This window comes from Salvelinus alpinus, chromosome 10 (assembly GCF_045679555.1).
Source record: "Salvelinus alpinus chromosome 10, SLU_Salpinus.1, whole genome shotgun sequence".
Lineage (NCBI taxonomy): Eukaryota > Metazoa > Chordata > Actinopteri > Salmoniformes > Salmonidae > Salvelinus > Salvelinus alpinus.
In genome coordinates this window covers 43,515,066-43,540,373 of record NC_092095.1, presented here as the reverse complement: position 1 = coordinate 43,540,373, position 25,308 = coordinate 43,515,066, and the positions used below count along the sequence as shown (strand labels likewise).

Sequence of the window (25,308 nt, the reverse complement as noted above, 5' to 3'; positions counted from 1 at the left end):
CCCCGTCGATGAGAACGGTGGCGTACTCGGTCCTCCTTTTCCTGTAGTCCACAATCATCTCCTTTGTCTTGATCATGTTGAGGGAGAAGTTGTTGTCCTGGCATCACACTGCCAGGTCTCTGACCTCCTCCCTATAGGCTGTCTCATCATTGTCGGTGACACTGTTGTGTCATTGGCAAACTTAATGATGCCGTTGGAGTAGTGCCTGGCCGTGCAGTCATGAGTGAACACGGAGTACAGGAGAGGATTGAGCACGCATCCCTGAGGGGCACCTGTGTTGAGGATCAGCATGACAGATGTGTTGTTACCTACCCTTACCAAGTCAGGAAGTCAGGAAGTCCAGGATCCAGTTGCAGAGGGAGGTGTTTAGTCCCAGGGTCCTTAGCTTAGTGATGAGTTTTTAGGGAATATGGTGTTGAACGCTGAGATGTAGTCAATGAATAGCATTCTCACATAGGTGTTCCTTTTGTCCAGGTGGGAAAGGGCAGTGTGGAGTGAAATAGAGATTGCATCATCTGTGGATCTGTTGGGGCGGTATGCAAATTGGAGTGGGTCTAGGGTTTCTGGGATAATGGTGTTGATGTGAGCCATGACCAGCTTTTCAAAGCACTTCATGGCTACAGACGTGAGTGCTATGGGTTGGTAGTCATTTAGGCAGGTTACCTTAGTGGTCTTGGGCACAGGTACTATGGTGTCTGCTTGAAACATGTTGGTATTACAGACTCAGTTAGGGACAGGTTGAAAATGTCAGTGAAGATACTTGCCAGTTGGACAGCGCATGCTCACAGTACATGTCCTGGTAATCTGTCTGGCCCTGTGGCCTTGTGAATGTTGACCTGTATAAAGGTCTTACTCACATCGGCTACGGAGAGTGTGATCACACAGTCGTCCGGAACAGCTGATGCTCTCATGCATGCTTCAGTGTTGCTTGCCTCGAAGTGAGCATAGAAGTAATTTAGCTCGTCTGGTAGGCTCTTGTCACTGGGCAGCTCGTGGCTGTGCTTCCCTTTGTAGTCTGTAATAGTTTGCAAGCCCTGGTCGGAACCAGTGTAGTACGATTCAATCTTAGTCCTGTATTGACTCTTTGCCTGTTTGATGGTTAATCGGAGGGCAAAACAGGATTTCTTATCAGCGTCCGGGTTAGAGTCCCACTCCTTGAAAGCGGCAGCTCTACCCTTTAGCTCATTGAGGATGTTGCCTGTAATCCATGGTTTCTGGTTGGGGTATGTACGTACAGTCACTGTGGGGACGACATCATCGATGTACTTATTGATGAAGCCAGTTACTGATATAGTGTAGTCCTCAATGCCATCGGAAGAGTCCCGGAACATATTCCAGTCTGTGCTAGCTAAACAGTCCTGTAGTTTAGCATCTGCGTCATCTGACCATTTCTTTATTGGCCGAGTCACTAAAGGATGAGTGGCTCATTGTGTGTGTGTGTCTGCGCGTGCATGCATGTGTGTGTGTGCCCTAGGCTTTTTCTCTAATGTCTAGCCCTGTTATGATCTGATCCGAGTACAGTGGACAGTTGCCCAGACCAGGCTGTTGTCATCTGGAAGACATTATGGGACCATTTGCTAGATTGTCCAACACAACGCCTCAGAAAAACTTTCTCTTGCCAGCTGTATTAAATGCCCTATGGACTAATACGTGTCTGTATGCACCTGCGGCTTACGTACTATATGTTGACCCCTGTGTGTGTGTTTGTGTGTCTGTGTGTGTCTTTGTTTGGGAGCCCTATGAGATGAGGACCTAAAGGCCCAGGACAGACAGACAGACAGACACCATTAGAGAGTGTAGAGGGGGATACCGTTCTCATCAAAACACAGCCTGGACAATCCTCCTGCTGCCCTCCACTCATAATTTTTTCCCTCAGGCTCTACCAAGTTACATTTGGATCCCCCCCACACAGAAAGTATCATAATTTGTTATGTTTTGTGTTGTTGTTGTTCCCGCTCATAGACAATAGGATCCAGCTGAGCCATGCCCCGACTATAACAGTCATTAATCTGTCTGCTCCACTCCAGCCCGGGTAGGCCAGTGCCGTGCCAATGGAGCACACACACTCCCTCCCGCAGCGCTCATGGTGAAAATGGTCTGCCAATCCAGAGGGCAAATTAAAAGCAAAAAGGGATGAATCTAATTCTCCCCGACTTTTCGCTTCAGCGCCTCCAAATGTATTACCCTGCCTTCGTACCGCGGGGCGAGAGAGAGAAAGCAATCCTACAGTGACAAATAGGAACATTAGCCCACCTCACACAGCCCAAGAGGAGGCGATGAACCACAATCTAACAATATAACAGGTTTTTAAATGCCTTGAGCTTTTCCTTATAGAAATGATTGTCTCTCTATAGCTCTATCTAAAAACATAGAACGATATGTTGTGATATATGGAATATGATCCAGGTAAAGGAATAATGTTATGAAGTGCCGTTAAGCTTGATACAAGACGTTACAGTTTCTTAATCAGGTCAATTTATAAGCATAAGCCCATGACCTAGTGGGAAGCAATGAAACCAATGTTGTTTTATATTCCCTCCTTTGGTAGAACTGTGTCAAAAGAAATTGTCAAAGAGAGCATTCCAAATGGCAGCCTATTCCCTATATAGTGCACTACATGTGGCCTGGTCAATAGTAGTACACTATAGGGAAAAGGGTGCCATTTGGGACAGAGACCATGTCTGTTCTCTAGTGTTTCTCTTTCTAGACCTGTCGCAAGGGCTAACAATCACAACAAAAACATGTCACCTCCAAACATTTAAAAACAACTCTCGGGGTTAAACTAACTACACTGGTAAAGCCCAAACAACAAAAGAGATCTGGGACAGCTCAGCACAGTGAGGCCTAGCTTGCATCCCAAATGGCACCCTATTCCCTATATGTGGTGAACTACTTTTGACTAGAGCTCTGTGGGCCCTGATCAAAAGTAGTGCACTACATAGTAAATAGGATGCTACTTTAGACAGAACTCCAGAGAGGCCTAAATGGGGTTTACAGGAAAAGCCTGTTGTCGGCTGTCAAGAAATCCGTCTCGGAGATCTGAAATCCTAGTGCTAGCTAGACATCAGGGCTAACAAACTGTCGCTTAGGACTGGAGCATAACATCATTACCGTTTGTACAATGAGGCCGCCGGCTGAGACAATGTTTATTTTTTTCGAGCCTGGCAGGGGCATACCTCACCGATTCAGATGGACTGCGCTTACCGCCTTTCTCCAGCATGTGATATTCATTAACCAAAACTATAATAATAGTCTCACCCTCCTCACTCTCCTCCCTCCTCCCCCCTCCTCAGTGGCCATCCAGGTTTGTAAGGAACTGTCAGTCACTGAGCCTGACGACAGGGAGGGAACGGTGTGGGCAGCAACAGACTCTACATTTAAACGTCCGACTCCGACCTGAAATAAAAACACACCCTAATAGAGTTATTATGATTTGTGACTGCCGAGCGGCACGGAACGGGTAGAGTAGTAAAGACCCGCAGTTCACTGAACTGAAATGGAAACCAGCCCAGCCTAGCTCAGCTCAGCTCATTGCCAAACCCAGCCACTCCTATTTTTAGATGCAACTGGTTGGTTTCGATTTTTGCGGCTGCCTCGGCAGTGTATGCTTTTATAAACAAGTAATTATCATTAACATTGATGGATCTAGTGTGCCTCCATCCATTAGGTTCCCCCTAATGACGCTGTTGAAAGATCCTGCATATGTGCTCTACCCAACAATCAGATAAATGAATTGGAGTATTTAGACCTAATTATTGCATCTCACACAACACAATAATCCTTTATTTAGGAAATATGAGAGAGAGAGCAGACAGATTGGAGAGAAGTTAGTGAGCCTGAAAGGGGGTCTTGCTTTACTTTAAGTTGGTTCACACTGCAGTGGAAGGGTAGAGTAAGGGAGAGAGAGCAAAAGAGAGAAATTGAGAGAGATATAGAGAGAAAGAGGGAGCGAGAGAGAGAGAGAAAGAGAGGAAGGGGGAGAGATAGAAAGGGAGAGAGAGCATGAGAGAGATGGGAGGGGATATAAATCAACCACAAAAACCCATACTGTTAGCAAGGCCCTCTAAACCCTATGTTCTTGTTGCACATGTGAGGGTTTGTGCTGTTTGCTGTTTTAGCAAGATCATTATGTCACGAAAACATGATTACAGAAACTTGGAACGTTGTATAATATAATGGTTTGCTGGAAAATGGTTTTAAATGATAAGCTAGAATGGCCTAGTTGAAACTGTTGGAGAATTGCATGTGAGATAGCTGTGACTCAAGTGTGTTGCCTCAAGTGCTGAATGGCATTCTGATACACAGTGGTACATTCACTGTCAAATAAATAGTTAATGTCATGACGACACACTAAGAATATATAAGAGACATTATGACCAGTTGTTCCATAAGCCATAAATCAATCCACTCTGGATAAACACCCTTAAACTTGATCTAATCACTAAATGTATAGAGCACATGCTTTGTAAAGGACAGGCTCAAAGTGCAAACAAACACCTTAATTCCGTCCCACCCTAAATCATCACCGTTCAATGTTTATTCTATTCATGGGGTTAAACATTTCATGGAAGCAGTGTTTGTAGTACAGCTTGATGAGAAAGCGGTGAAGTGCTTGTATATTGCCCATATTACAATCCATTCATTTTCCATAGTACATCTTGTTATCATGAATAAAGGAGGAATGAATAACTACAAATAATTAGCGAATCGCCCAGGGCAGAATGGAAATATGCATTTAGCACTTGTTCCTTTTCAAGTCAGCGCCTGAAATTAAATCACTTAGCTAGGCTACAATACGGCAGTGTTTCTGTGCATATTTGTAGAACAACGTTGTTATGAATATTCAGGTCCTCACGGAGCTGTCACTGAATACCCCAGCAGCTGGTTTTCTAGGAAATGCATGATAACATTACCTCAGGGTCGGGTGACATTGAATAACCTAAATTATTAGTAACTGACTAAATTACTCAACAATCCCCACATACTGAAGTCTAGCCTCGTGCCTTGCAACATGGCCTTTACTGTACAAAACACACCGTGTTTCAATTTCACAATTTAACACATGAGAGTAACTAGCAACCTTATCAAAAAAGAGAGAGAGAAAAGCGCTAATTGGAAAAGAGAGACAGAAGAGTGGAAGACAATAAGGTAGACACAGACAGTAGCAGGTACTCGTATTGTCTGTCAGTGAGCCATTACTGAGAGAACAGCTCCCATTTGTCGCACCATGACATCTGAGAGCCCTGTGATTACAGAGGAGAGAAGGAGAGGAGAGGAGGGGAAGATAGTAGAAGAGAGAAGAGAGGAGTCTCTATATAATCCTACTCATCCATATGATTAAGATAAAATCAAATAAATGTAAATGTTATTAGTCACATGCGCCGCCCTTAACCAACAATGCAGTTTTAAGAAAAATACCCCCCAAAAATAATATAAGAAATAGAAGTAACAAATAATTAAAGAGCAGCAGTAAAATAACAATAGCGAGGCTATAGATTAGGGGTACCGGTACAGAGTCAATGTGCTGATATGAAGCTGTTTTGATGAATACTATGATGAAGCTCATACAAAACAAGGAGAAAAAAAAGGCGAGGAGGAAGAGGACAAAAAAAAGTGGTTAGCTGTAAACAATGGGCTCGTGACCAGAGAAGATACTGTATGATTTCTGATTTATGTGACAGCCATTACTGCAAGCAAAACATATGTAAAAAAAAACAACACACACACAAACCCATTTATTGACTACTGTGAGATGCATTCTCCCTCCCTCCCTTGTGGGTAATGAGCTGTGTGTATTCTGCACAGTGGATTCTAAGGGTGGGGGGAGGAAAGGGGAAGGAACGGGGTCAAACAGAGGTAAAGCCTTTCAAAGTGTTTCCACAATGAGGAGAGAGAAAGAAGAGGATAGGAAAAGAGAAAGGGAGTGGGAGAGAGAAAGGGAGAGAGATTAAGGAGAGAGAGAGACATAGAGGCGAGGTAGCACAAGAGACAGAGAGAGCAAGAGAGAGAGGTAGTAGTAGTAGGCTAATGGGTGACAACATGAAACATGCTGGCGGCCTGGAGGAGCAGTGTCATGTGAAGGATTCCTGGCGGGCAGAGCAGACAGGATAGACCAAGCTAGGCCTCTCTCCTCTATCTCCCAGCTGTCCCCTGATTATTTTATCTGGCTCCGCACTGAATAAAGAGCTGGTGGGCAATAGCAATAACTGCTTATTTAATTAAAAGGTCCATCCGTCTCTCTCTTCCTCCCCATCCACCCTCTCCTCTCCTCCCAGAAGACTGCAACAGAGAAACAGCAGGGGTTTAGGGGAGGCCAGGCCCTGCTGCCCCTCAACCAGGTCAAAGAGATATACAGCCAGCTAGGAGAGGCTACAGAGACTGGGATAAGACAGTGGCTGGCTGGAGAGAGGAGCAGGGAGGACAGGAGGACAAATGATTTTGGGCAGGGCGCCCTTTCTACTCTAACACACACACATACAGAGACACAAGCACACACACACACACATTTAAGTACTCTTGACAGGAAGCGGAAGAGGATGACGATAACAAACAGCGGTGATTTAGAATGTGTGTGCCAAATGTATTTTGGCGTGACCAGTTATTTGACTGATTGTCAAATAGCCAAGGACACTCACATCCTCTATCTGGTACGCTGATCCTCCCTAGTGATCATTCACCTCTCATAGCTCCCTCCTCCCATCCACATTTCCACACTAGCTATAGTATACTTTATTTATTTCATGACAAGTTTGTTTGGAAGCCAAATAGGCCATGCTGCGAAGGCTGTGGGGGTGAGATGCCAGGCAGTGCATCTCTTCAATAACAACAACAACCTGTGTGGGCCGTGGGCTGTAGGCCGAGCAGAGCTGAGTATAGGGGGTATGGAGGGGTTGGCATTGCCCATTCCTTACCCACTGGCCAGGCTGATCAAAGTGCCGTTCTTATGTGCCAGCCTAGCAAATCCTGCCAAGTTTTTGGAGGGTGAATTAACTGACCTCTCCATTTACTGGCCCTTCCATGCAAACCCTGGTCTGTTAGCCAACATGGAGCCCATCCACCTAGTAATTAGCTGCCTCTGCATTCTGACCATGGTTGCATGCTTAACTGCACCCTATTCCCTATATAGTGCACTACTTTTGACCAGGGGCCTTGGTTAAAAGTAGTGCACTATATAGCAGAGGTGTGGACTCGAGGCACATGACTTGGACTCGAGTCAGACTCGAGTCACAAATATGACGACTTGCAACTCGACTTTGACTGAATTCAGATGGAGTCCTTGGAAAGATACCCAAAATTATTATTTTCGGATATAAAGACGACGCTGTATCAACAAAAAACGGATTGCAACTTGCAAAACATGCAACTTTGTTCGACATTTGAAGCTGCACATGGCTAATATAGCCGACAGCTATATATTTTATTACTTCACTAATGTATCATGTAGGCTAGCGTAACATTAAATCAATGAGGCTCCACACAGTCAGTCAGTGCGGGAACGTGATCATTGCATCTAAGATTGAGCTACAACTGGCTAGGCAGTTGGTAGGCTAAATCCTGCCTGATTTTCCTAAAACAAGGTTGGGCGATTGTGGTTGGGCGATTGTGTACAAGCCTACATCGCCCGATTGTGCCCCATAGTCGATCACTATTTATTTTTTTTGGGGGGGGGGGGGTCTTTCTCATGGCTACCCATGTATTTCCATGGAAATAGAACGTTTTTTGGAAAGTAATAAATATATAGATATTTTTTTAAACATTCATGTTTTGCGTAAATGTAATATACTTACTATTACTCTTGTTAAAAATATGAAATACTATTACATTCGGTGAAGAGCACATTATAGGACTCGAAACTCAAAGTTAAAGACTTGACTTGAGACTTGACTCGGACTTGCCTGTCTTGACTTGGGACTTGACTTGGGACTTGGGTGCTAAGACTTGAGACTTACTTGTGACTTGTAAAACAATGACTTGGTCCCACCTCTGCTATATAGTGTAACGGGTGCCATTATGGAAGCAGTTTGTGTCAACCTCTGGCCTCTGGAGGATCCATGGATGGGTGGCAAGGAGAGGAGAAGGGCCCTTTCATGGACCCTGTTGAGGAGTGGTGCAATGGGAGAGGGTGGCACCTGGGGTACAGGGGTAAAGTATGGCAATGGGAGACCACCATCACCCCATTGCAAAACAATTTGATCTTAAAAGTGTAGTATATTGAGGTGTAGAGTGGCTAAATGCACCATATATGTGCCTATTGAGGCTATTTAGGTAATATATTTATGCCGTGAGAAAAAGGCGGTAGCTTTTCTGGTTTACAGGGAAGAGATCAAGTGGGAAAGCCAACAAAGCAAGTATTTGAGGGGTGGCTCTAAGTCAATCAGAGAGCAGTGGGGTCCAGAGGCATCCATCAAAGTCTTCTTTGCTGCTGCTGCTGCTGCATGCAGCCAACCCACACACACACACACACGCACACAAACACGCAGGCACACACACACACACCCTTGTCAACCTACAGAGAGCTGTGGAGGTAGGGCCGGGGAAAGACCACACAAGCTATAGATGGACGGGCTGGAAAACCGCCCCACGGGGTGCACAAACACACACACACACAGACAGGCAGAGAACGATGGACCACGGACGGTTGGAATGTGCTGGCCATGAAATTGGACGACTGTCCTACCTACTGCAAAACAAACCGACTTGGCTTCAGAGCCTCTCCTGGTTGATGCTGGAAGCTGGAAGAACAGCCCCCAGTTTCTGAAGGTGCATTTATATTGGTCCGACATGGGCCAAAAACCGGCGGTTTATAATTATACCTTGAGTCCTCCATTTCTCGCCCCCCTGCAGCTCATAAAGCACTGAGGCTTTAGGGCAACCAGGCATGGAAGGAGCTGAAGACCAGGGCCACATCAATCAAACCTTGAGGGCCATTCAGGGCTACGCCACTAAACTAAACCCGGCTGACATGCCTGGACATGGTGTATTAAAGACTTCACAGACTCTACAGCTCCATCTGGCCTCATCAACAGGCCTCAACAACCTCCAACTGGTGTCATCAATTAAAACAGGATTCCATGGACTCCACTCATTCCTCTAGGGACTGGGATGGTGGATGGAGGGAGGAGAAGAAAGACATTGTGAGGTGCTGTTTTCTACTAATCCCCCCAACTCCCACCAACATCCCATAATTACCACTCGTTTATTTCCCCTTTCGTTGTTTTGGAAACAGAGAGAAAGAGAGAGAGAGAGAGAGAGAGAGAGGAGGGGAAAACCTGTTGCTAATCATATTATCTATATCCAAAAAGAGCTTGAGTTGAGACTGAGTGCTCGTATGTCTTTGGAAACAGAACACTTAATTGAATTACGGCCTGAGAGTTTAATGCTTTTTCATGTTACGCTGGAAGGAAAACAGTTTATGAATTTCTTACAGTCCAAAGATCTGTGTCCATGTTACCATGCTGTCCTCTAATCAAGATCTGCATCCCAAATGGCACCCTATTCACTACAAAGTGCACTACTTTCGACCAGGGCCCTATCTTTTGACCAGGGCCCACAGTGCACTAGGGAATAGGGTGCCATTTGGGACGCAGATTGGACTTGACCATAAAGCTCTTTTCCTGGGAGTCGGTTTCGGGTAAAAGCAAAAGCATACTACAAGAAATCCCTCAGCTGTGCGGGCTGCGACTTCATCCACCAAAAATGTCCATATAGGGATGCTTGTATGGCTCTGGAGGGAAAAACAAAAAAGGCTGCTGCCAAAAAAAACTCAAGATACACAATACTCCATCCTCAGTGAACATGGGAGGATTACTCCCCACATTAAAAATGAAATAAAAACCTAAAACATGATATCTTTATATCGTTGTGTGGCAGAGTTATAGGTCTCCAATTCAGTTTTTTTTAATGACTGTGGCCCCTTACTCCTCTTATCCTTCCATTCCACTTCATCCCACTGTTTCATTTCCCCCTTCTTCTCCTCCTCTGAAGTGGAGTTCTCTCCTGCGGGGTAGAGGAGTGGCTCGCCTCCCAATCGCGGTGTGCGTGAGCTGGGTGCGCATGAATCAAAGTGGTGACAGAGCAGCAGGGAAGATGGCAGATGTCACAGTGAGAAAGCTTTTCAATCAAGCTGTCCTTCCAACACTGGCCAAGGTGAAAACTTCACCACGGTAAACCCTTCTCCTCTACTTTAGCCCCAGCCGGGGATAGACACACACACACACACACACACACGTACACGCACGGATGCGCCCACGTACACACACACACACATACACTCTAGGACTTTACAACCATTAATGCTTTGAGTAACATGGAAGATTGATGAGAGAGAGAGAGAGAGAGAGAGAGAGAGAGAGAGAGAGAGAGAGAGAGAGAGAGAGAGAGAGAGAGAGAGAGAGAGAGAGAGAGAGAGAGAGAGAGAGAGAGAGAGAGAGAGAGAGAAAGGATTCCTACCCCTCTCTCTTTTTCAGCCTTTTGTCCTCTAACTCATGACAGAGGTGAACCTCTCTTTTAAACATGACACCAGAGAGATAGTTTAGACAGGGCTTTCATCTGCTCGGAAATGCTAATTACACTAGTTATAATGGATCACTGGATATGTCAGAGGTACTTCTGTATTCTGTGAATGTAGCAGAAGAAAAGGGATTTCTGACAACTTGTTTTCTATCATGGCAAGTTATGATTTGGGATAATTCATAGCAACTGCTAACTACTTCACTTGAAGGAAATTGCTAACAGTGGGGCTGTCACAATGTAGTTTGAGATACAATGTACTTCCTACTGCACAACACTGGAGACTGATGTTACGCAAAATTACCAGGTACATCATTTCAGCCGCCATTGTCCTATAAGAAACAGTGCTGCTGCTCTCTGCATTTTGTCTCATTGTGCAGATTTGCTTCTGTTATTTCAACTCTGCTTTGATCTTGAAAAGCATAAATGCCTCACTGGTACATTCTTACATAAAAGACAACCATAAACAACTATAAGTGTCTCAAACAATTCATGTCAGCCCAAGCCTCTTCCCCTGCCCCTGAGAGGTCACAGCCTGCCAGCCCATTTTAAAAGGCATGACCTTGCCGATGGAAGATAAAAAAAGCCTTGTTACATTCCTGCCTTATTTATTTTTGTCCATGACAACGGCTGATGGACGATCACGCAACCCACTCACAATTTTTCCTCATTTGCTTGTGCGGTGGTGGAGCGTGAGAGGGGCCTTTAATCCCAAATGGGCACTTTATTCCCTTAATAGTGCACTACTTTTGACCAGGGCACATAGGGGTCTATTCAAAAGTGGTGCACTGTAATAGGGAATAGGGTGCCATTTGGGACATATCCAGGGTGTGATAAGGGAAGTGAAGCGCAATTTATTCAGGGCATTTTTTTGGGAGAGTTATAGAGCACGTCCCCAAAGAAATAGAGCCTCTCCAGAGAGGAGAGAGAACTTCCACTGATCCCAAACCCCATCAGGTAACCTCAGATCCAGCCAGGCTGTATAGACGTTGTGTGACCGTACCAGGGAAAGCAGTCACAGCGGTGAGTCCCATGCACACACCCTCTTCTTCCCCACAGTACCTCTCCTCCACTCTGAATAACTCAGTGGAACAGGTGGACTTCATTGTTAAACATGAGTGTTGTGTTATGAAGCTATGAGTCAGTCAGGGTGTCAGGATTCCTGCTTAACAAAATAACCTGTATGAAAAGAGAACTCTCCAGAACCAACAGGGGGCTGAGTACTACTTTCCCCTTTCCTCTGCTTTCCCTGCTGTAACTCATGTCTGCAGTGTAGGTCAGTGTAGGTTGCGTCCCAAATGGCACCATATTCCTAACATAGTGCACTACTTTTGACCAGAGCCCTATTGCGCCTGGTTAAAAGTAGTGCACTATATAGGGAATAGGGTCCCATTTGGACGCAACCCTGTAGTCCAGCAGGCCTGACCTGGACGAATGCCTGGCAGGGAGGGCGGATAGTGGAGGGCAGCGGGGCAGGCAGGATGTGCATTGTCTCAGGCCACAGAGGAGAGTGTTTGTCTTCCCAGCAGGGTATGTCGCTCTCCGAGGGGGCTACTAGACAGGAGAGGGGAGTGGGGTCATAATTAGAGAGAGGGAAAGGCTGCTTTTTCAAGCCTAGAAATATGGGCAGTCACAGTCAGGAGCGGGGAAGAGAGGAGAGCGAGTGGGGAGCTCAGCAAGTGGGGAGCTCACTTCAGAGCCATTGTGTGTGAGGCAAGCTGAAGCTTTCACTCACTCATTGACTGACTTTCTCACTCTCCCTCTCTCCACTCCTCTCTCACCACAAAGGGCAGACCTTCTTCAAAAGGCATTCCCCATATATTTCCCCCCATCCTTCCCAGCTAGTATATTTGGTTCCTTGGAAGTTGTGGGAATGTACGTTTTTGGTTTCTCATTGGTTCTGTGAACGAAGCTATATGTTTTCTGACTGATAAAATGGAAAAAAAAATTTAACGTTCTGTGAACAGAAGGGAAAATGTTGCCTGTTCTGGGAACGCACATTTTTTTTAGGTTTCAGGGAGGTTCTGAGAACGTTTTACTATGGTTCCCTGAAAGTTTTTCTGGGAGGTTTAATTAACATTCTGATAATTAAAAGTATAGCTTATTTGAAGGTAATTAAATAATGTTCTAAGAACATGTTCCAATAATAATTTTAATAACACTGCTAGCATAATAACACTAAATGTATTGAACTCCAAGCACAGAAAGGACACATGGAAATGTGATCATTTTAGTCTATTCAAAAAGATCCCAATTCAAAGGAAAAAAAGCACTCAATAAGATCAGGTGTGGCCAATTAGTGGGCGTGGCCAACACACCTGAACACACCTAACAAGATAGCGGAAAGAGAGAGTTTAGTTGACGTTACACCTTGCCCAAACCGGCTGCACGCGTGCGCCGTCGTGCGCTATCGTGCATAAATGTATTTTGCCCCCCCCACACCAAACGCGATCACGACACGCAGGTTAAAATATCACAACAAACTCTGAACCAATGACATTAATTTGGGGACAGGTCGAAAAGCATTAAACATGTATGGTAATTTAGCTAGTTAGCTTGCACTTGCTAGCTAACGTTAATTTGTCCTATTTAGCTAGCTTGCTGTTGCTAGCTAATTTGTCCTGGGATATAAACATTGAGTTGTTATTTTACCTGAAATGCACAAGGATCTCTACTCCCACAATTAATCCACACATAAAACGGCAAACCGAATCGTTTCTAGTCATCTCTCCTCCTTCCAGGCTTTTTCATCGTTTAAATTATATGGTGATCGCATCTAAACTTTCATTGTATTACCACGACTAACGGCAAAACAGTTCGTCTTTTTATCACCCACGTGGGTATAACCAATGAGGAGATGGCACGTGGGTACCTGCTTCTATAAACCAATGAGGAGATGGCACGTGGGTACCTGCTTCTATAAACCAATGAGGAGATGGGAGAGGCAGGACTTGGAGCGCGATCTGCGTCAGAAATAGGAACGACATCTATTTTAGCCCTTGGTGTCGCAGACGCTCGTTGGCGCGCGCAAGCAGTGTGGGTGCAATAATTGAATAACATGGATTTCTAAATGTATTTTGCGACGCTCGCGCACGCGACGTGTCCGGTCCGGTCAGCATGTTAGGCTGAAGTACTGAAATTCCCATAGAAGAACATTGTTTCTTAACATTCCCTGAACTATTTGAGAACACTCCCAATGTCAAACCAGTTGGAGAACATTCCTAGAACATTACCAAAATGTAAATGATATTGTTAGAAATTTCAGGAAACATTCTGGTAAAGTAATGAAATATCAAGATAATGTTCTTTTGTCAAATTCCTTAAATGTGTTAAGAATGTTCCAAAGAAAAGCAACTATCCTGCACCATTCTCATAAGGTTGTGGGAAGGTTGTATGAAAATAACCATAGGACAACCACACTCTCACCAAGCTCTAAGAAACCTATGGTTCTCAGAACGTTATGTGCTAGCTGGGATACCTCCTCGCTATCTCAGGACTGCACAGGCTGTCGCATAGGTATTCACTGTTCTCTGAGCTCCAGCAAACACAGGCCAGGCAGAAAGTGAAAAGAGGGACAAAGGAATAGGGAGACTCACTCTCATATAAAAGGTATCCTATTCTCATCTCTCCATTTTAACCAATCTTTCTCTCAAAAACGTAGAAAAGAGGAACGAGAGAAATTCTCATATAGAAAGCATCCTCTCCTCTTCTACTTCATCAATCAATTTTAACCCCTCTTCCACTCAAAAGGTAGCTCTACTCTACTGCACCATAGCTACAAGGGGATTTCACAACGTGTAGGCCTAGAAAGAATCTGTGTCTTTTTGTTTGGTCAGTGAATCCAAGCAGATCAATGATTCATTGTGCTGTCAAAAGCATATAATATCGGTGGCATGTTGATTCCAGCAATGCAGCTTTCTCAGAAAGCAACAACAACACAGTCAAAAGCAAAGGTATTAAGCAAAGGTTTTCTAAGTCTCCCATTGAATGGGGTATGTTTGAATTTTACAGAAAATGACCTCAATCTTCGAGAAAATCTCCTAATTAAAATGTTTATTAAAACAGAAAAAGACTGTTCAAATTACGCCAAATTATCATTCCACTTCCTATATGTGAAATACACTATCTTTACAAAAGTATGTGGACACCCCTTCAAATTAGTGGATTTGGCTATTTCAGCCACACCCGTTGCTGACAGGTGTATAAAGTTGAGCACACAGCCATGCAATCTCTATAGACAAACATTGTCAGCAGAATGGCCTTACTGAAGATCTCAGTGACTTTCAATTTGGCACAGTCATAGGATGCTATCTTTCCAACAAGTCAGTTCCTCAAATTTCTGTTCTGCTAGAGCTGCCCCGGTCAGCTGTAAGTGCTCTTATTGTGAAGTAGAATTTTTTTTAGGAGCAACAACGGCTCAGCCGCAAAGTGGGAGGCCACACTAGCTCACAGAATGGGAACGCCTAGTGCTGAAGTGCGTAGAACATAAAAATCGTCTGTCCTCGATTGCAACACTCACTACCGAGTTCCAAACTGCCTCTGGAAGCAACGTCAGCACAATAACAGTTCATCGGGAGCTTCACAAGCCTAAGATCACCATGCGCAATGCCAAGCATAGGCTGGAGGGGTGTAAAGCTCGCCGTCATTGGACTCTGGAGCAGTGGAAACGCATTCTCTGGAGTGGTGAATCACGATTTTGGAATGAGATGTTCGACGAGCAGCTGTCTACATACATTTGGTCATGTAGTTAATGTCTGTCACTTGTTTATGACTTCATATCCAGCCAAACATCCATTTCTCCATGAGACGGCATAACTGCCACAACTACATGTCTGTCTAACAGCGTTATCAGATTGTAGTGAACTTAAGTACCCAGAAGGCAAGCTCACAGAATATACATTTACTCAATTTTGCCTTCTCGCCAAGAAAGCTGTTCATTCCACTGAAGATCAGAGCGAATTGACTTCAAATATTTGTCTTGACGGACCGGGCTTTTACCTCAAACTTCTTAAGGTTTCTGTGAGCATACACGTTAGTGCCATGAGAGTCTATATAACGGTGTGTGGAAAGGTAAAAACATGACCAACATTTACATCTCAATGCCCACTTAGTCCTTATCTACACTCTTACAAAAAGGGTACCAAAAGGGTCCTCTGGCTGTCCCCATTGGAGAACCCTCTTTGGTTCCAGGTATAACTCTTTTGGGTTCCATGTAGAACCCTCTGCTGAAAGGGTTCTACCTGGAACCAAAAAGGGTTCCATCTGGAACTAAGATGATTCTACTTAGAACCAATAGGGGGTTCTTTATTAAAGGGTTCTCCTCTGGGGACAGCCGAATAACATTTGTTTTCCCCTCCAACTCTCTGATCAGCCAGGATATGAGCTGTATACCTAGTCTGAGTCCCAAATCGCACCTCATTCCCTATAGGATCTGGTCAAAAGTAGTGCACTATACACTACCGGTCAAAGGTTTTAGAACACCTACTCATTCATGGGTTTTTCTTTATTTATACTATACTCTACATTGTAGAATAATAGTGAAGACATCAAAACTAAGAAATAACACATATGGAATAATGTAGTAACCAAAAAAAGAGTTAAACAAATTCAAATATTGTTATATTTGAGATTCTTCAAATAGCCACCCTTTGCCTTGATGACAGCTTTGCACACTCTTGGCTTCACTCTCAACCAGCTTCACCTGGAATGCTTTTCCAACAGTCTTGAAGGAGTTCCCACATATGCTGAGCACTTGTTGGCTGGTTTTCGTTCACTCTGCGGTCTGACTCATCCCAAACCATCTCAATTTGGTTGAGGTCGGGGGATTGTGGAAGCAGCAAAGCACCCCCACACCATAACACCACCTCCTCCATGCTTTACGGTGGGAAATACACATGCGGAGATCATCCGTTCACCCACACCATGTCTCACAAAGACACGGCAGTTGGAACCGAAAATCTCCAATTTGGACTCCAGACCAAAGGACGAATTTCCACCATTCTAATGTCCATTGCTCGTGTTTCTTGGCCCAAGCAAGTCTCTTCTTCTTATCCTTCAGTAATGGATTCTTTGCAGTAATTCGAGCATGAAGGCCTGATTCACACAGTCTCCTCTGAACAGTTGATGTTGAAATGTGTCTGTTACTTGAACTCTGTGAAGCATTTATTTGGGCTGCAATTTCTGAGGCTGGTAACTCTAATGAACTTATCCTCTGCAGCAGAGGTAACTCTGGGTCTTCCATTCCTGTGGCGTTCTTCATGAGAGCCAGTTTCATCATAGCGCTTGATGGTTTTTGTGAATGCACTTGAAGAAACTTTCAAAGTTCTTAAAATGTTCCGAATTGACTGACATTCATGGATCTTTACTTATTTGAGCTGTTCTTTTACCAAAAAGGGCTATCTTCTGTATACCCCCTACCTTGTCACAACACAACTGATTGGCTCAAACGCATTAAGAAGAAATTAAATTCCACAAATGAACTTTTAAGAAGGCACACCTATTAATTGAAATGCATTCCAGGTGACTACCTTATTTATTTTGAATTCTTTATTTAACCTTTATTTAACTAGACGAGTCAGTTAAGAACACATTCTTATTTACAATGACGGCCTCATGAAGCTGGATGAGAGAATGCCAAGAGTGTGCAAAGCTGTGATCAAGACAAAGGATGGCTATTTGAAGAATCTCAAATCTCAAATATATTTTGATTTGTTTAACACTTTTTTGTTTACTACATGATTCCATAGTGTTATTTCATAGTTTTGATGTCTTCACTACATTGTAGAAAATAGTAGAAATATAGAAAAACCCTTGAATGAGTAGGTGTTCTAAAACTTTTGACCGGTAGTGTACATAGGGAATAGGGCGCTATTTTGGACGTAACCCTAACGTTCCAAACAAACCCGTTAGGGAGGGAGTGCCAGCAGTCACGCGTGTTACAACAGAGGTAGGCTCAGCCACTGATGGTTTTTACAAGCACTTTCAGCTTGCTTCTTGTTTGGTTTGTTGATAACGGTCATGCATAGCATGTGTGTTCCATTTGGACCACTAATTAGATTGCAGGGGAGTGCACTGAGGCATGCATTGTAGCTGCCTGCCTCCCCCCTACCCGCTTGTCCATCAGATAAGGAAGGCAATATCGCCATTCTGGTGCTGGCCATTATCAGTTTCCAGTATGTAAGGGGTGTTTGTGTGAGTCGAGCTGCGACTAGACAGCCCATGGTAGTCTGATTACTGCTGTTGTACAAATCACATTAACCAACCGAACCGCTATCTACCAACAAAGACACCATGGCCATGATGCACATGCCTCTCCCTCTCAAGCCTTAATTGATTTAGATATGACATGTCCCTCTTGCTATTAACACAATAGCGGCATTCACTTTACAAAGCACCATTAGGCTACTTGAGTTGAAACTCAAGTAATTGAGAGTAATTGGCTGTGGTCAAAAGTAATGCACTATGTAGGGAATAGGGTTCCATTTGGCATCTAGACAATGTCACTGACCATCTTCCTCAGCCAGTCTAAAGTGAACACGTAACAAGGTGAAATAGTGAAGTGGAACTAGTGGAACTAAAGTCCCATGAAAACCGCTCCATTAAAACATTACATATGAAACAGTAGCAGACCAAGTAGAGCAGAGGAGAGGTGGTTAAAATAGAAGAGCCTTGAGATCAATCTGACCCTGTTTCTCCACTGTATGTAACTGTATCCCAAATGGCACCCTATTCCCTATGTGGTACACTACTTTTCAAATAGGACCCTATGGAAAACCCTATGGGCTCTGGTCAAAAGTAGTGCATTATGTAGGGAATAGGGTGCCATTTAGTGTGCATGCAACTGTATGAACCACATGAGTCACTAGTGACTTGATTAAGTTTTACAGACGTCTCTGCAGATCAGTTGTTAGTGTGTTTCGCTCTAGCACTGAGGTTTATATCCCGTGACCACTCTATGGGCAGCATTACACAATAATACACATTACACCCTGACTCTGCTCCAAACATAACAAGCACATTTGGCAACGGTAGGGACAAGAAAAATAACATGCTCTTTATCTACAACTAACAAATGTACAGACAGACAAGCAATTGACGGCATGGCAGTTCAGTCCCAACTTGGAAAACAGAAAACTTTAATCGACCTTGGATTGAAACGAACGGCAGAAGTCATTTGAAAAACGATACGACAATGGATCAAACTTGAAGTTCACTGAGTACATTTATTTTAACTGAAAAAGGGAAGCCATTTGATTTGTTACATTCCTTGACTTTTATAGTGTGCTTTTAAACAACACCGGAAACTCATTCCTGGTTAATTTCATTAACAAACACACATACACTTGCACGCACGCACACACACGTGCAGACACAGCCGTCCCTCTGCGCAACCTTGGGTCTAGGGAAACTTTAACAGATGCTGGGTAGTGACACCTGAGCCAGAAGACGTCAGGACCATCAGGATCCTTCTCTGGAAGACTGGAGCGGTCAACCAGGCAGTAAATTGCAGACTGCCCCTTTAAAGATGCAAATAAAGCGGTATATACCTACAGTTTCTTTTTTCACCCAACTTTTTTTGTTGATTTCACTTTGAATTCAAATTTGTTGACAACTCAGTCAAATGTAAATTAAAACTATAGTTGTTGAACTGACGTCTGTGCACAGTGGATAGAGATCATGATAAAACAGCACAATCTTTGGACCTACACTGTATTCAGCGAAAACACAAAGGGCGTAGCAGCGAGAGAAAGAGCTGAGCTTGGGCGTAGTGCATGGGATACAGTAACAGTATCCAGCCGTATTCACTCTGCGTGTTCTCTAGCTGCGCCTCCAGCATCAACAAAGGCTCAGAAGGAACACACATGCGCGTACACACACACGTGTACACACACACACACACGTGTACACACACACACACACACACACACACACACACACACACACACACACACACACACACACACACACACACACACACACACACACACACACACACACACACACACACACACACACACACACACAGAGGGAGCAGGGTGGAGGGTAGGGGCGCAGTCAAAGACAGACGCAGCGCAAGAGCCAGTCAGCCCAGGTTAAGGCATTGCATGTCTTGCTTCACCTCAGGGCACCACTGACACAGGGAGGCAGCAGGTTCATCACATTACTGTGGAGCTCTGGTTTCATAGGCAGCTGCCAGGTTAACCGTTTAGCCCTAGTCTGGTTTAATACCTTACAGCTTAAAAGTTAAACAGGGATTTGTAACTAACCCAGCAAGAAGGGTAATGAGTTAAAACATCCACTAAAGTTTAGACATCCACTAAATGGGCTTACTTCCTCAATGAAAAATATTACAACATAGTAATACAATTACTCTCAAACAATGACCAGCAAAGAAACTACAAACCAAGGATTTTTTTTTAATACTTATGTTGCCCAGTACTTTGCGCTCAAGAATTCCACGACCACTAGATGGCGGGCTTTCATGTACAATATGCACGAGTGGAGTAGAGGGCAGCCCACTTACTTGCACTCTCTGTCCTCGAGATCAAAATGCGGGTTAAAGTTGATTAGAATTCTCTGGTGAGGTCCAGGCGCTGTAATCACCCAAACGCATTTCTGAGATGGCAAATATGATGCCGGATAGCCAGGTGAAGTGAGGTAATTCGCATTCGCTATTCTGATGTTGTCCCCACACTTGTCTGCAAGAAAGAACATGGAAAAAAATACAGTCAGCACAACAGCCCAAAGCAACGCAGATAGCCTACAGAGATTAAATGAGTCAATAATGATGGCAAGAGTATGTGTTATAAGCAATTATAGCCTAGGTTTTCTAAACTATAGGCTATATTATTGTAGAGATGGAGATGAGGGGGATCTGTTCAAAATAAAACTGGATTTGAGTTGATCTGAATGTCAAAACAATCATTATAAAAGTAAATTCAGGAGCATCATTTATAGGTCCACCCACGCCATACAAATATTGTCCTACATTGTCTAAAGATGTCTTAACTAGGCTACATGCGTAAAGACGCACGGGTAAGGGAAATCCTTTCTGACCATCAAAATGCTAACAATTAGGGAGCCTATTTCCCCCAAATCTGAGAAATCGAAAGTTTGGGACTGTGGTTCTATCTGCATTTTTGTAAAAATGTTGTTATTGACAAACCTTGTTCTGTTCAATGTTCTCTACCTGTGCAGTACTCTATGTACCCCAATTTAGGTTGTTAAATTAAAAAGAATACAATATAAAAATGTCTAATTTAACTCAAGCTAATTATCTCAGAATCACATTGTTTCTGATAGAACCTTATAGTGCCAAGCTCTCGAAATCTATTTTAAATGTATTAATTGCTCAGATGAGATCATACACTTTTTACAGGCTTGACGTTAAACTATACAGTTGTTCACAAACATTACCAAAAGTGTAATTAGTGTTATTATTCTTATTTCGTGTTATTATCGATCACTATTGGTGTTTTATGTTGGGGCATAACGGTTAGGATGAATATGTTAGTCACTTATAGCCCAAGTGAAAATTATAGATGTTCTTACTTTTACGCGTGAAAAAATGTTTAAGTCTGTGAAATGTCACCAACAGTAATTAGCTAGAAAGACTCGTAATGACTAAGGGCCATGTGCCCTGGCAGGAAGTAATTGATTAATGTAGAGGACTGAGAGTGGACGGGGAACGGATACTACACTGTGGCTGTGCGGGGTTTGGTTGAGCTTCGATAGGAATGGCCGATATGGTGCCATGTGACTTTTAGACAATATATCATATGGCAATAACGCCAAACAATTCGAGAGTATTATAAACCCGACTATTTCCCAGATTAAATGTGGCGAGCATATGTAGGCTACATTTATTTGTGGATTGGGGGTATGAAAACACAGGCCTATCACCAAATATCTACGCCACCTATTTGCGTTTGTGGACTAAACTTTATTAACGAATGATTATCGCCTTATAAAACGTATTTCTCTTTTCATACAGATCACTTCTCCAAGCGCCAGAGAATAACGCGCCTTTCTTGTGTCTAGAGGCAAGCCACTTCAAGTAGCCCAAATTACCCTATCAATTCATCTTAATTTATGTGTGCGAAGCTCAACCAAACCCCGCACAGCCACGGTGTCATGCGTTTGGATTATAACTACAATCTGCCATGTAAAGTAGGTTACTTGAAATTAGTTTTGAATAGGATAGGTGACAATGCGATGTTCAAGAGAATGGGAAATATAGCTAGTTCTTTCTTTGTCTCTCTTTAGTTTTTCTCGTAAATAAGTTTACTAATAGAAATGAAACAATTAGTCTAAGTGTCGCCTATATGCTACAGCAAGAAACAGCCTACTACTGTACCCAAACTTTGACAGACTCTTTTCATAATATTCTACAAAAATAGAAGAACCTGCACACTCAAATAATAAGCCGGTGGCAATGACAACACTGACCCGCGGGGAAGACTTGACAGGTGAATGCATGGAGGTTTTGAGACTCATGTGTCCTTAAAGGTCAAATGCAGCAGTTTTTGTCTCAATATCAAATAACAATTAAGTTTGGAACTCTCTTTTTATTTGTCTAATAACTAATTTACCGCCTGGTGATGTCACCAGGCATGCCAAAACTCCATCCCACCAAAACAGGCTGACATTTCAGGCTGTCTTTTCAAACAGCTGTTAGGCTACACTAAAATGGTATTATCATCATTTTCACAATTTCAGAGAATTATTCCAACCTCATTGTGTGGATATATAAAACACACCTAAATCATGTTTGTGGCTGCACTGTGCCTTTATCAACATCAGGAAAAGTATCCCAGCATATAATAGTTGTCACTTACCATTTTTGAAAGCTTTAGCAACGAAGAAGATGTCCATTAAGAGGAACAGCACTAATCCACAATGCATCCTTGTTTTGTAAGAAAAATATTCATAGGAAAAACAAAAAACAAAAAACGAACCTAAATAAAACTCCTCCCAAGGTTTTTCAGGCCGTGTTAGTCTTCCTTATTTTCAAGCTTGGGGCTGAAGGAAAACAAATAAAGCAGAAGTGTCTTGACTGAGGCAGTTGAAATGTGTCTGGATATGTCTCAGGTTGTCTGCTGCATCCTGTCATTCAGCTCCGGTTTCCTCTCTCCTCTTCCAGTTGAGTTCCTCTCTCAAACGCTGGCGTTGCCATTTCCTCCACACAAGTCATCGGAGCTAGCAAAGGAAGAAGTAAAAATCCCAGGCACCAGCACCAACAACTCCCGTTTCAACTCCTTGGAAACGATGACAAGGCAAGAGGTAAACCGTCTGTGCTAAATGGAAATAAATATTAAGAGTAAGCAGCAGCAGTGGTGAGGATATTCGTTTCAAAAGTGAGCAGATCATCAAATCAAGCTCGTGTTGTGCCCCTTCGCGCCCTGCTCATTCTCAAATCTGACAGGACACGAACTGGTAATACTAACATCTGGCGAAAGGCATTGCCATAAAAGGGGCTTAAAGCGATGGATACACCCCCTAATTTGAGAACGCTTTTCTTCTTTTGAAATAGTGTGCTGCCTGCCTCAGCCTGACTGCTCTAGCCGAAATCTCAGAGGGGTCTCTGATTGGTTTGATTACAAATGTGCAAAGCCCAACCTTTGGAAGCCACCTCTCTCTTTATTAGCGGAGGAGGTCTCGGCTCCTGCTCCGAGACTCACTAGACTCGCTCTCCCTCGCCGCTCTCTCTCTTTCACTATCCCTCCCCTAGGAGATGAACTGTCACAATGTGTAAGATGCCACTAAACTCCCTAATTAACTATGCTAACAAACATCACTACTGGAGAACAATAACATAGACCACTGTCTGCCTCCGAAACTTGAATGTCTGTGTGCCAAACGACTTCTCTCAGAGTTACTATGCTAATTCGGAATAAATTGAGCTCCCTAGGAGAGAATAGCCTCAATTCTATTTTGTATTCAATATCGAATTATCATTCTAAAGAAGAGATATTCATTTGAAATATTCACATATTTTAACATCGATCTATTTTTACCCATTAATGGGCTACTTAGATATACTACTTGTAAAAACATTTTGTATTTTATTTTGTATTTTATTTGACCTTTATTTAACTAGGCAAGTCCGTTAAGAACAAATTCTTATTTACAATGACAACCTACAGTTAAAGCATGAATCATGATAGAACATTCATTAAAACGTCACATTGAAACTTAGGGAAAACCAATAGAAGTGCAAAGCATCAAGCAATTTGGCTTTTCAAACTGTCTGTTCTTATGGCATTGCACAAAAGAAGGAATTATATTCAATATGAAATGCTTTCAAAAAGCTGCTATGCTCACCAAGTCCCATCTAGGATAAAATGGTATGCAACTTCTCTGACACGAATCCAAAGGCGTCTAACATTCCTTACATGTGGAAATCTGAATTACAGAGTAATTCAACATTTAAAGCAATATTCGTATAGACACCACACAACTTGCATTCCTTGCGTGCTATGCTGTTCAGAGAGATAATACTTAAATTGAGTGTATTTTCAAAACCATGTGAATGAAAGCTAAGCACATTCTTCACCCAGTGCTCTCCATTTAGCAAAATTGTCCTGCCTCTCCTGATTTAAACCCAGCCACGTAAAGCAAGCAAACGGCAATCACCTGTGTCTCGTAGACTCACTCACAACCCCATGTGTATCCAATATCGAAGCGAAGCAGCTGTCGGCAGGCTGACAGTAACCCCTCTCTCTTTCTCTCTTTCTCTCTATCAAATGCTGCGGACTTCTTTCCCAAATCCGTAAACATCAAAATCACCACAGGAAAGGACAGGTCTCCACAGCTGATGAGAGAGGTAGTCAATTTCCAAGTATTTTACCAGTCAATCAATAGCTTGTATGTTTGCAACCTTACGCTGGGACCGGTCCGGGGCAGCCCTGTAGCGCTCAAAGGCACGCAGCCCCTGCTGATATCTCCGAGACTCAACTCAGCGCATAGACAGCCACCTTTCCGCCGTCACAAGTGAGGGAAACGGGATTTGCGCTGACAATGAACAGCTCTGCGCCGGTAATAGACAGCCAGTCAAAACAATCACAGCATTGGAGAAGATATCTCCTGTATAGATCCTTGATTGATTTTATGCATTGATTTGAATGTAGGCCGATTCCTTATTGCTCTATCTGTACTGCGCGTCTCGCACCACTCTTGTTTCTGACTGCTGTTTTCCGCTACTGTAGGGCTGCTGAGAACACAGGACTGGTTTGGAGTCTCCGGAGTCTCGAGACCCAGCTAGCCAGTCACACGCGCCTTTACCAGGGGGTTGCATCGGCAATCGAGTTGCAGATTAAACTGCCGTCGCAGTCTACAGATTAGACTCTGTACATAGATCTGTGTCACAAAGTGGATTAGAGTAGGACACATCTGAACACACCCGCATCATTAGCACTGACATTACAGCTGCCAATCATTTAGCTCATTCTCTACATTAAAGGATATTAGTCTTCTGAAGCTCTCACGTTGAATGTGTTGAAATTCAAATGTAATATTGACCGGCATCTTGAAGTGTCTAGTACTGTTGAGACCTGGGCTGGGGAGCGCGCATAGGTCGCACTCAACCCTGTGTGTTTGGAACTTCATATTGATCAAGAAGTAGGATAAACAAACCCTGTGTCATGATTTGAATAATGTCTTGTGAAAATAAAACAAATGTGAGTTATTGATTGACATGACAATTTAAACAAGCTGAACACACGACGTTCCAAAAGTACTTTGGAGATTGTTAATCATTTACATAAAGATTTAACTCCCATTGCTGTCATATTGAAATGA

At 43.4% G+C, this 25,308-nt stretch overlaps 1 protein-coding gene across 6 annotated transcripts in view; it reads right to left on the bottom strand.

Moving 5' to 3' along the window:
* LOC139532067 (neuropilin-1a-like) overlaps window positions 1-24,935 on the bottom strand; it is a 111,702-nt gene extending 86,767 nt beyond the window's left edge. For 3 of the 6 annotated variants that reach the window (XR_011666487.1, XM_071329193.1, XM_071329196.1), the window contains exons 1-2: window positions 22,347-23,007; window positions 20,033-20,207 (exon numbers count right to left, since the gene is read on the bottom strand). Coding sequence is in view for 5 of the 6 variants with exons in the window: in XM_071329193.1 (XP_071185294.1) it covers window positions 20,033-20,207; window positions 22,347-22,413 (242 nt within the window). In the remaining variant the exon portion in view is untranslated. Of the gene's footprint in view, window positions 1-20,032; window positions 20,208-22,346; window positions 23,010-24,144 lie in introns of those variants that run through there. The other 3 variants (XM_071329194.1, XM_071329195.1, XM_071329197.1) reach the window with 3 other exon arrangements.
* Between the last annotated feature and the right edge of the window lie 373 nt (window positions 24,936-25,308).